This window comes from Bactrocera latifrons, unplaced genomic scaffold, assembly GCF_001853355.1.
Source record: "Bactrocera latifrons isolate USDA-ARS-PBARC rearing strain unplaced genomic scaffold, ASM185335v1 scaffold_10, whole genome shotgun sequence".
Classification (NCBI taxonomy): Eukaryota; Metazoa; Arthropoda; class Insecta; order Diptera; family Tephritidae; genus Bactrocera; species Bactrocera latifrons.
In genome coordinates this window covers 2,678,701-2,691,841 of record NW_017534408.1, presented here as the reverse complement: position 1 = coordinate 2,691,841, position 13,141 = coordinate 2,678,701, and the positions used below count along the sequence as shown (strand labels likewise).

At 36.9% G+C, this 13,141-nt stretch overlaps 1 protein-coding gene across 5 annotated transcripts in view; it reads left to right on the top strand.

Moving 5' to 3' along the window:
• Window positions 1–569: 569 nt before the first annotated feature.
• The window catches only part of LOC108966258 (sodium/potassium-transporting ATPase subunit alpha), a 79,374-nt gene continuing 66,802 nt past the window's right edge, over window positions 570–13,141 (top strand). For 4 of the 5 annotated variants that reach the window (XM_018929031.1, XM_018929039.1, XM_018929048.1 and 1 more), the window contains exon 1: window positions 570–637. In XM_018929031.1, coding sequence (XP_018784576.1) covers window positions 614–637 — 24 coding nt within the window. In that variant the 5' untranslated portion in view covers window positions 570–613. The remainder of the gene's footprint in view (window positions 638–13,141) is intronic. The other variant, XM_018929081.1, reaches the window with a different exon arrangement.

Genomic DNA, 13,141 nt, shown 5'->3' with positions numbered 1-13,141 from the left:
AACTTATCAGCAACTTACCGTCCTTAAGGAGACTAGATAATCGTTATAACAACAACAACAGACGGGGAGTTCTGAATCGAGAAAAACCTGGTATAAATTATATAGAATGACAAAATCCAAAACAAATACAATAGAACAGATATACAAGAGCAAATCCCATCATGAATTGACTTCAAAAWTGAAGACTAAAAAAATTATGAATCCAAGACGACAGGTATAAACAAATTTCCAAGCAAATTTTACGGAATAAGTTTTGCAGATCCATTTTTGAYAAAACTTCCATGAACTGTTGTAATAATGATTATTCAGTGATTGTTAGATTAAATATTTTACCCATGGCATGGGTACCATAACAAAATAATATGTGTAGTACGGAAATACACCTTAGCGCCGTTTTGAACCGTTAAAAAAATTCACATATAGTTTAGGGCGCCATCTAGCGTATATATTTCTAAGTTGTGTTGAAATTTTTACACGCCAGGCTTTTGTATTTGTTTACTTACTTATTCGCGACTCGTTACTTCGTTAACTCGTTGACAATTTGTTTTATTTGCCTTTTATGCGCTCTCTCGCCTTTATTTTCAATTTGACTGGCATTTGTGTTTTCTGGAATATGGCGTTAAGGTCGGATTTCGAGGTGAGTTCGCGTTTTAATTATCCATTTAAGTAATTAATCAAATAGAATCAGTGTAAAATTAAGTGATTTCAATTGTTAACATGTCTGGCAGCGAGTGCTTGATGAATTTCAGCAATGCTGATTGGATTACAAAAAGCTGCAAGAAAGTCTGTGTAAACAGCCTAGTTAGCCGATTGCGGAGAACGCTAGCTAAGTGTGAATATTATATGGTCTATGCAATTCCGCSATGACAATTATGAGAAAATCAAACGAAAAACGCAGAATATGCACTTAATTATGATTATGTGAATACCCAAGACTTGTTTATTTGCATCTTTTGCTGGAATTAACAAAAACTTACTGGTGTCAGACACGAATTGCTTGTTGTGTTTTATATGTATGTGTATGTGTTTGTTGTGTCGTTTCAAGTCACTAAGGTGCTGATCTGGCCATAATCGTTATGTGAGTTAGCTTGACGGCGACGCCCTTTTGTGTGTGTCGCTTAGAAACCCAACTAAGTTAATTTAATTAACCAACAGCCAGTCTACAATATGGGTGACACACGAGATCAATTTGACGAGACTCTGAAACATCTTATAGTGAGGTGTATTATTTACGCACATTTGTATGTATGTTTGTGTGAAGATTRGGTGTGAGTTGCATTAGTCACAAATATTGAAAATCAAACAAATTATCTGTTCCAGTGTTGTGTCTAAAGTAGTTGAATTTGACTTCTGAAATATCTGCAAAGAATCGATAGCTTCAGAGTTCTACATACATATGTATATGTGCGAGTGTGGGTGGGAGGGGCCGCATTCGGGTCAAATTATATGCACTTATTGCACACGTGAGTGGGCGGCTTTAACTACCATTTGGTAAATGCCATATGCAAGCGGAGAGCGGGATGCAGGTGGTGTCCAAAGAATCTGTCGCACTGCATACATAATACGAGTAAATATTGTAAGTGGTTGTTGGAAAATTTTTATATTTCTCAGTGAACTTTTCGTGCGCTCACGCTCTCTTTTTGTCTGTCGTTTGTACGCATTTCTTTTTTTGTTTTTTTTTTGTTGTTGCTCTTCACCCCTACTCGCTGTTTCTACGCTCGTTTATTCGTTCATTATCATTCGTTTTTCTCATCGTATCCTCTGCATTGTTTTTGTTTCTCCGTCTCTTGTATCTTGTTTTTCTGATTTGACTGAAAATGCATTTCAAAAGCAAGTGTGAGCAAGTGTTCGCGCTATGCGTTGTTGTTGTTGCTACTGCTAAACCTATTATCAATCTATTGACTAGTTGCCCGTTGGAGTTGGTTGCCTGAGGGTACCTGTTATGTGTAATTTTAGTTATTTGTTGTTACAGGCATCTTTCGTGTGCATCAAATTGTACCAGCAACAAATTCTATTGGTAGCCTGTACCCTTTATTTTCTCTCAGATATTTCTCTGTCAGCAGCTTGCCAATCGGATGATCAGTAACAGCTGCTTTGAAATGTGCTATAATAGATATTTAAGCAATTCAACCTGTTTTTATAAAATTTCGAGTGAATATCTTGTTACCTGTTAGATTACATTAATTTTAAATCTAAAATATTTTCTGTTACCTGCACATTCAAAGGGATAMTTTTCTATTACAAACTGTATTCGTATATAATTTTTAATTTAATCAGCTGAGTGAGTGTGTAATCGCACATAAACATTTTAGTAATGGAATTCGGTTTGTTTAATCTACTAATTAATTAAGAATCATTGCATTCACATTCATATATGATAAGTACGTCAAAAAAGATAACAACTGACTGTGATAGATTTTCATCGACTAAAAACCTCGTTGACGGTTACCAGTCCCCGTTAGAGTGGTAGAGATTCAGATAACTTCTCATCGAGGCCATCCCACGGTAAGCCCAGGAAACGTACTGATAGAGAGAAGAGTCAGTTATGTGAAAATAGTTGAGCAAAGAGGTGGTTAGAGTCATTCTGTATCAATCTATACATATGTATGTATGTACATATATTTGTTATTTCGGTATCGATTCTGGATAAGTAGGAGTTTAGCCTGTTACACTATCCACTACGAAGCTGCGTAAGGGTCATTCTCGATTCTCGACACACTCGAATTCGTCGTCTGCATTGGGTASTGGTCTGACTCCAAGTACTCCATTTTCTGAGAGGGAGATGGTGAAGGTGCTTATGGTTACACTGTGAATGGCGGTAAGTGCAGGTCTGAAGCTAGTTGCGTCCGAAGTCTGGTTGGTGTATTGTCTTACGTCGTCATCATAGTTGAGAAATGACCTTTTGACGCTTCTAGGAGGCGGTTTTGGTTTCGTAGAAATCATCTCTACAGAAAATATTTGGAGATAAGTTCTTTATACTCTTTAACTGGGAGCATATAAGCTTCACTGTGTAGAGTTTCGATAGTAGATTCAAAATACATCCCGTTATGGTCCGGAGTGCAGTTCCTCGTCTGCATTTTCACTGCATACGGGCTACCATATTGGTGCGGCGTAGTTAAGGACCGTCGGCCGATTGCCTTGTATATTGCCAACAACGTTTCTTTGTCACTTCMCCGCTAGCGACTTGAGGATTTTGTTGCAGGTCTGCACTTGCAATAATCGCGATCGTGTGAGGAGTGAAGGAGCACAGCTGGCGAGTGGCACATGGCAGAATTCTGCCGTTACAACAACAACAACAAGTGTCACATGGCAAATCTTAAGGTTATTGGTAATCTAAATTTTAACACCATCGGCTGCAATATTAAGGTCAAGTCTGTAGTCCTTCGTCCATTTTGTGAATATGGTCGCTGTGTATTTAATGGGAGAGAGTGTTAGGTTCCGGGCAGCGAGAAAAGTTGCCCGACATTAATATCGACCAATAACTGGCGTAGTAGTGTAATACATTCCCATTGGACGGCTGATAACATAGAGACATACAAATAAAAATTAATCATGCTCACTTCTTGGTAGAAATCCTTAACTACCAAATAGCAAAATTTATATAGAATAATAAAAAAAAAAATATTCAAAATTACGCATCAAAATAAATAAAATTATATAGCAATTCTAAGCAACAATCGCAACCTCAAAACATTCATAACCTCAAAACATTTTCACTCTAAAAATTGCCCGATTGAATTTGCTTCGATAAAAGCTCGAAAACTCGAGTTCATAAAATCTTTTATATCAGTTTGTGGTTTTATTTATATTACTTTATTTATGTAAATAATACATTCTTACTCTCATCTAAAACCATAAACTTATRCAAGTAAAGCAACCCTGCTGTTATTGAGCTTTCGAGAGCTTTGCTCTCAAATCTCGCTTTTAACCACCTTACTCGCTTTTGGCCAAGTGAAAATGTTGGCTTATTTTCCCTTATTGGAAGTGTCGCAATTGTGGAATTATATAACACGAATTGGAAGCCATGTTGTCACTTGTGCCGTATGCCCACACAAGCATACGTACTACATACGCATTGCCGATTGGAAGCGACTTCCAGTMAATTTCCACCCTTTGCAATTGTATAAAATTCGACGGTCTTTCGCGCACCTACCCTTCGTTCTAAACCAGAATCGGTGTCATTAGGACGCTTCGTGCTTGACTAATTATTGGCTGGTATCCATATGACCACATGCACATGCCCGTGTGCTACTTCTGTGCTCAAAATATACCTTTCTATAATGTTTAGTTGTTGGTGTTGTTTTTGCGAATTTATTTTGCCGTACATCAAAGTTGCTAATTTTGTTTAATTGTCATTACTCGCATTGTTTTTATTTTTTATTTTGTTTMATTTTTCCCTCCAGTACTATACATACAATAGTTAGCGCTCATCGCAGCCGTTTGGCGGCTGGTCGAGTCCATTTGTGGCGAGCTTATTAATGACTTTTCAACCTTGAAATGATTTTCGTGTCTCTGCCATTTAACCGTGAAATTTATTAGAATTCCAGTGTTAATGCGGCACCAAAATCAACAATTCGAAATTGGCACCGTCCAACCAAATATCCATTAGTGGCCAGGTACTTAAAGTAGGTGGATACTAAATAATCTCCAACCTTCATAGAATAGTTGTTGTATAAGAATTGCATTGATGCCGGCGATGATGCAACATCCGTTGGTAGCGAGTTTGGACGTGTGTATGCGCATATTCAATGCTGAGTATTGCTGGAAAAAACAATATTTTGTGCTTTTTTTTTGTGAAATTTCGGAAAGTAATCTGCATCATTGATTTCTGGACAACATACACACACAACTCATTACGCTGTTTTGCAGGAAGTTGCACACAATTATTAAAGGGGCAACACCAAAATATTTGCACGTATTAAAAGACGAGATGTGAGGTGAAAACAATAATCTATATTAATAAAAAAAACACCCAATTGAGCTGCTTTCTGTAGTGGTTTACAATGGACTTGAATGCCTGAAGACAAAATTCGTTTTCTTATATTTAAGGAATACCATTTTTGTGGTTTCATCGACCTTTTTTTTCGAAGTTGTTCGCAATCTTGTTGAATTCTTTCCAACCMCCATTTTGAGGTCTAAGAACATTACATTGGAGGCAAGATTCGGAGTATTTTGTGAATACTGCAGCAACTCGATRCAATTTTGTCATAGTTTTTACTGATTTCTTTAGACTCTTAGTCTGTCGGGTGTGACTTCCTACGGTACCTATCATGCGCAGAACTTTCGCCTAATTAAATTGTCATGAACAGTATGCTCAACACTTCGTATGTCGTTCCATTATCCAAAATGGGTTTGTAAATTTTTTGTTCACCCACTGTGACATTTAAYCATGTAGAGCCTTCCTCTCATGATAGAGTTTTGTAATAGTTGTGCCTACTCTTGAAACKACATACACAACTTCACTTCCGAGAAATTTATAAATTTTTGGATGATTTTTAAATTTTATGAACGTTGCAATACATTGCTTGTCCGGAAAGTAATAGTACTGAGTCGTTTTAAAAAAATGTATTGAACCAATCGTTACAATTCTTTAAAMACTTTCAAAATAGCCTCCTTCTKCGACSATGCAGCGCTGCCAGCGCGATTTCCAAGCATTGAAGGCGTCACGGAAAGTATTCTCCGGAACAGCCTTGATAGCTGAGGTGAATGTTGCTTGGATCCCCTCTGTCCTCTCAAAATGCTTGCCTTTCATCGGCCCCTTWACTAGAAAAAGYYCGGGAGGCCACATCTGGGCTGTAGGGTGGCTGCAGAAGCGTTGATATACTGGTCTTGRTTAGGTAGCTGTTCACAAGAAAGGTGGTGTAAGGCAGGGCGTTGTCGTGTTGCAACTTCCTATCGGCTACAATGTCTTGTCGGTGCCGATTGGCCCTTCATTTGAGTCTTTTGAGAACTTTCATGCAAAACTTGGCGTTGTCCGGGATGAAAAAATTCAAGGTGGACGATACCGTTGATGTCAAAAATGACATTGTGCATGCTTTTCACTTTGGATTTSCTCATTTTTCCGCAKTTTCATAGCGAATTTAATCGCGTACCTCTGCTCTAACGAACGCTGCATTTTCAGCTTGCATCACTCACGGAAACACGTCGTGCGAAAATCTTTGTCATGACTCTTCAGGTGCTCGGAGACAACTAAAAAGTCGTGTATATTAAAAATTTGTACTATATTACGTAATAAATCTGGTGGTTTGGCACTGCCGCCACACATTTCTCATCACCCAAGGCCATTTCCTTATCAGAGTCTGCGAGAATACAAAGTGATGACGAATCATGTCTGGAACGTCGGGATTTAATTGCTCACACACACACACACACAAACTGTGCAACGCAACAATACGATTTCAGTGCCATKGGCTGACTGCCCCTTTATGTTTGCAAGGCGAAAGATAAGTAAAYACAAAAATACAAAAACAAAAGTAATTAGCCATGGAAAAGTGAGCGCTACTGAAACCAAAACTGGAAAATACTGGACATTTTTAAAAGCGAGATTTGTTTTACGGTCAAACGCCAGTAGCAGCAGGCACCCAGCGCGGTGCTGATGACTGGCAATTAGACTATTTATTTWTTGTTGTTTTTATTCACGCTGTTTTTTCAATTTACTTTATTTTTGTACTGAAATAATTCCGTTGTTTTGTCGCCTCTTCTGCTTCCCCTTTATTTCTAATGAAATTATAAGTCAATAAAAATCTAATCAAATGACAATGAATAAGCCAATCACATTAGTTGTTGTTGTTGTTGTACATTTCTATATAGCCGTTTGATGAGTAGATAAAATTGTGCAAAAACGAGATTTATACACAATTGAAATTGACTAGGCGAATGAGCGATTGGTGCTTAACGCTAAATGCCAAAGCGTTTTTGTGATCCGCCGCGGAGGAAACGGCGGGCACCGGCCGGTTATGAAGTGAGGCGAGAATGTATTATAATGTAGCAAAGTGCAGAAAGGAAATGTGAATAGAAGTCGACACTGTTTCAGTGGAAAAGTGCACTTGATTGTGTTTTCAAATTGTTTATCATTAAGTCTATATATCGACACTCGAACATATACGTAATCCATAGTGCTTACAGCGGCTTAGTGTGGTGCTCTGAGTGTGTCGAGAGTTTCTAGTGTTGGTGTTTTTCTTTAGTCAGAAGAAAAGTATTCGGATATTTGTTAAGCTCTGATATTGTTCATTCGCAAATTTATCGATAAATTTATGGCGGTGTTTAACAATTTATTACTTCTTCCAAAGAACGTATTCAATAAGCGGCTCTCATAGGCATCATTGTTGCAATGCGTACAACCTGCCAACGATGGAATCTAATACCATTCTTAATATAATACCGTCAGTTGCATTGCTTACGCAGCAGAGTTGTTATCAGAAGACCGCTCCGAAATACTCTCTCACTTCGACTACATCCCAATACTCAAATTCAATCAGCATAACAATGAGCAGGGGTTTCTCTGTCTTCGTGCACTCGAGCGCTGGCTCTATGATTGCAATGACAAGATGCGATCTAGATATTTTCTCCTTCACTGTCTGGCTTTCGCCAGGTTAAGCTTGAAGCACCTAGCAATTTGGGTAGGAGTTTTGTCGATATGTCACGGCCTGCTTGATCCAAACCTAGTAGTTCCGCGCATCACTCGGACATCTACGAACGCGTACTTCTTTTAGGTCGAGAGTTCGTAGATGGACGTAATCGGATCACTGCCACGCCCACAAAACGCCAGTAGCCGAAAACTTATAAAGAGCCATAAGTAAGCAATAAATTAAGATATCAAACTGAAATGTAGCACACGAGATCGTAGTAGAAAGAGTGTGGGGAAACAAATTTGAAAAAGTAGGGTCCCGCGCTGTAATAAGTTTAATGTACAAATCTCTTAAACCGCGTGGCACCGCCTACTTTTTGGTGAAATCTTAAATCTCGGAACCTGAACGAGCGATTTCGACAAAATTTAGTACGAAATCGGACAACAACCACGCGTACTTCCCGTATAACACAATTTTAAATTCTATCTGACTCTTTCCTTTTCAGTGAACAAATCAAGAAGCAGTTAATATAACGCGATAAAACTCTGCACGAATAATGCCACATTATGACCAAAAATTGCGCAAATCAAACTAAAACCATTCAAGCTCCTAGGCATCGAATATAAGGACCCCAGTACCTAAAGTTGACTTTTGATAGGAAATATTGATCAATGTGTGAGATATATAATCGAAATTCAGGGATAATCCTTCTCTGACAATGGTATGTCTGTGTATCAAAAATGGGTTCAATTGGGTCAATACTTCCCTGAGCCCCTTACCATACTATACCATAAAGTTTTTTGTACTTCCGGATGTTTTTATACTGATTAAATGGGCGAATATGTGAGTTATCTCAATGAAAATGAGCGTGCTTTACTCATAACAGTGTATCTTTGTTCTTAAAACAGATAAAATGAGGGAAAAACTTGAACCCACAAATAACTAATGTCAGGATTTTCGAACATACGGCTGACTTTGCTCCATATGATTGTTGATTGTATGTGAGGTACCTTAATGAAACCCAGATTTTTTTTAGTATTTGGTATGATAATAGTAAACACAAAGATAAAATCGGGTCGATTCTACCCCAACTTCCATATACTACATGCATTTCGTCACCTGAATAACAACGTTTTCGGAAATTTACAGTGACATGAATGAAACGCGAAATAAAATGGAACATGAGTGAAAAAAAATGTTAATATTGGTTAAAACTGGTTTATATCTGAGGACAGAACCTGAAAATGTTGAACATATGTAATATTATCTATGTAACTTGAAGTAGTGAAGCGTAATCAATAAGACACTCAATTTCGAATTTTTTGATGATACGTTATTTTGCATTTCAGGTGAGAGATATAAAGATTTTCGTTTATCTAACAAACCTTATGCCGAATATATCGTTCGGAAGTGTATCGGTTATATAAAATATATGTATATGTATATAAAATTGTTTGGTTTCCGATCCTCCGGTTGACATTCTCCACCTTATGGCATTGATCCTTGCAAGTTGCAAGAGTATAAAATGTTCGGTTGCATCCGAAGATAGCCTTTCCTTGCTTGTTTTAATTTTATATTTAACGCTTACTAACTTGTGTTTTTTTATAACATTTTCCTATCGACACATATTTATTTTATTTGTTTATTCACTTTAATTACTCGCTATTTGATATTCTAATAAATGGCGATGGCGATATTAACATATGACAACGTTTAGCGGGGATGCTATTTACTCGACCACTTGTTCAAACAAGCCGTTTATGTATATTCAAACGAATACAAAATTATAGCAAGTATGTCATATTATATATGTATGTATATACATATGGACATATGTACATCAGTAGTTGAATAACTTGAAAGTGCCTGCTAATAGTGGCGTTAAAATCCAACATTGCTGAACAAAATATTGTACATTTTTTGGTAATTTGTGCTACTAATTCCCGTTATACCGTTGTAATGATTAATGGATATTATAGCACCATTTATCTGAAAATTGAATTTTATTATGAATTGTAAGGTGCCATTGTATATTATTCGTTTCACAAACAATGACTTCCTCCGATTTTCTGCTGCTACTCTTACTTTTAGAATATACTTTTGATTTTTTTAATTGTTACTGTATGTTTAAGTTAAGGCTCTTGCTTTTCAGCATTACTCTAGGAAAGCTTTCAGAATCGAACAACACACAGCGATTCTAGAAGAAATTGGTATTATTTTTATACAAAATTATCCTCTCAACGTTTGTTCCAACTTTTTTCTCAATTTACTTCATTATGTCGACGACAGGAAAACAGTTCTTTAGTTAAATAGACAGTACATATGGCTGAGTTCGTGCGTCTTTCCATTATGAAATTCCAAACAATACTGAACAAAAATTATATGACAGCTTGACACGATTCACGCGTGATCTATCAAAAAAGGCTATTGAAAAAAGTAACTCTCCTTGGATCACCCGTAGTAATCGTTTTTTTTTATGAAATAATATCAAATCCATTTGAATTTTAGATAATAGTGTATAAGAATTTCTCATTTATTTTTTTATAACTGCTGGGTATTATCAAGCATGTATTTATAGGAATTATACAGTTCTTTGTTCGATTCGCCACTACTATATTTGTAATAATTTCGGAACAGCGAAATGACTAATGTGCACAACTAATTATAATAATTTTTTAACGTCAGTTTAATTCTTATATGCCACCACATTCGAATAGAGTGCCACATACTGACGAGTTGCTTTTCTACAAATCTGCAAAACTTTATATAAGCATGCTAACTTCAGTTTCTAGATGCCTTCTTTTGTTGCTACTTCCAGTGTGACTGCAAATATTTGCTAAAGTAGTTAGCTACTTACTATATAATATACTTATATGTATATAAAACTAAAGGTCTATGAATTTCAAATTACTTACTTATGTAGTCACATCTGTAAGCTTCATTAGTTTGCGGTTGCATTTAACAACTTATCACTAACATAGCTAATATTTGGTAAAAACAAAATTTGAAAAACAAAAATACAACGAAATATATTTAACTTGTTGCTACTCCAAACGATTCTTTTGAAGTTGATATGTAAATTGTGTGCTTTTTGTACAAATTGTCTCTAGAAAAGGGAGAAAAAATAAACTCGTAAATAAGATAAATTGTTTAATTTTTGCAATGAATTATCCGTTTTGTTGTGAACTGAAGCGCCCAATGTTGGGTTGTGTAATAAAATGAATGGCATGTACATGCTTGGGTGGAGTTGTGTATTTCTAGATTGCAGATACATCTGCCTATGAACAGAAGTATCATAGTTAAGCTAATAATATTCAATATAAGAAACTCTATTGGTACTATGCTTCCTCGAGTACATGACATTTCAGACATATCAAAAAGTTTTTGCTAAGCTAGCGGCTTTAAGAAGGCGGGTCCTTACRCATTTCAGCATAACAAGAGTTAGATCAGCTCGTTATAACGATTTTTTAATTAAGAGCGCTACAAAAGTGGTATGGGATATCATTAAAATTCTTTATTCCTGTAAAAGTACATTCGATGCCATTATGTACGGAACTCGATTTCTTTTGCATGGCCACCACGGCCACGCTTGCAGAAGTCCTGACGCTGAACTCAACTTTCGTACGAAGTTCATCAATCGTCGCTGGCTTGTTGGCATAGATCATAGACTTGACGTAGCCCCACAGGAAATAGTCTAACGGCGTCAAATCGCACGACCGAGGCTGCCAATCGACTGAGTCAGTACGTGACATAACACGCTCACAAAACTTGGGGTTTCAATAAATCGATTGTGCCGATTTGTGGCGCCGTCCTGTTAGAACGACATATTGTCCAAGTCCATATCATCCAATTCGGGCCAAAAATATTCGGTTATTATTGAGCGGTAGCGATTCCCATTCACAGTAACGTGCCGGTCTTGATCATCACGGAAGAAGTACGGTATAATGACGCCGCCACCCATAAACCGCACAAAACCGTAATTTTTTTTTTTTGGTTGCAATGGTGACTCATGGAGTACGTGTGCGTTGCTGTCTGACCATTAACGCATATTTTGCTTATTGACGAAACCATTCAGCTAGAAATGAGCTTTATCACTGCAGATGATTTTTGGATGAAAACCTGGATCATTTTTAAGTTGTTGCTGAGCCGAATTTACGAACTTAGTACGATTCTGGTGGTAAAGCGGCTTGAGTTCTTGCGTTAGTTTAATCTTGTAAAGATGTAGGCCAACATCTTTTCGCAAAATTCGCCACAACGACGTCACAGCGATGCTCAATGCTTGGACTTTGCGCTCTTAAAGTTGAGGCCACTGACTCCGAATTTCGGCAGTAAATTTTAATAATTTCGACTCGTGTTGGATCGGATATCTTTTCATGATGAAATGGCAAACCTTACTGAAGAGAAATGTCAAATGAGCGAAGTTTGCTGTCCCTAAATCGACAGTTGGTGGCTTCGTCTTGAAAATTATTGTTTATAGAATACCCACTTTCGTCAAAGTTAAGATCCTTAAGTTTCCCTAAAGTCCCTTAGACTGGAGTCGTATTTTCCTGACGGGTACTCTTATTTTATTAAAAGGTAGTCCCTTTCCGGATATCGTATGCTCAACTATCGTGGAAAAGGACTTAATTCAACTCAAAATTCGTTGAACGATCCACCTGTGACCTAGGCTACTAGACTACAGTATATGTTTACGAATATTAATATTAAAATTGAGGATTTACATACACTAGGTACGCACGACAATTACCTTCGAAGACACTTTTCTTTTAGAAAAAAAAAAATAGTTAAATTTGTTAGAATTACAAGACATAAAATATATTATTTTTTGCCTCTAATAACTGTCAATATAAACGCATTTGTTATAAATTTTTTCTTAGACCCTTTCATTAAGCTTATCCACACCTTTAATTACCTCACGCTTCGGTCTAAAGCTGAAGATGAGTGTGCGTTGCGGCAGCTTATTCGTCTGGAAGTAACAGTTTCTTACATTTTTTTTTTAGTTTGGGCTTAAGCTACGGTTTTGATTTCGAATTTGTTTCAGTTTCGGTTTCATTTCACCGGTTGAATCCGGTTGTAACCAAATGAAACGTGTTTTTAGAGGTATTTTCCATGCTTTTCCAGATATTCACATTGATAGAGACATGCACACAAACCCAAACACACACACATGCTAAGCCGTGTGCTAAAGAATGAAAGAAATGCTCATTTAGTGCTGGCTCAGTAGTTAGTCTGTAGTTATTTATTTGGTTGTAGTTGTTGTTGTTGTTAGCGATTGTGTGACTCGTTGACATAACTGCTTATGCACACGAATTATAATTGGTTTAAGTGTCGGCTTTTGTTGTTGCCCTACATGTATGTCCATTTAATTTCTTTAACTTTTCCATAATTGCTATTAACTCGTAAAATTATACAATAAATGTGATCTGTGGAAGGATGATGATCCACTTGCATAATTCCAAGTTATGTGATGAGTGTGTGAGTGTGATTCTATGAGACGTGGTAGATATGTACAAATGTTGCTAAAGTTTTCTGAAGATTATGTAATCGTTGTTTGGGAAATGTCTGCAAGATTC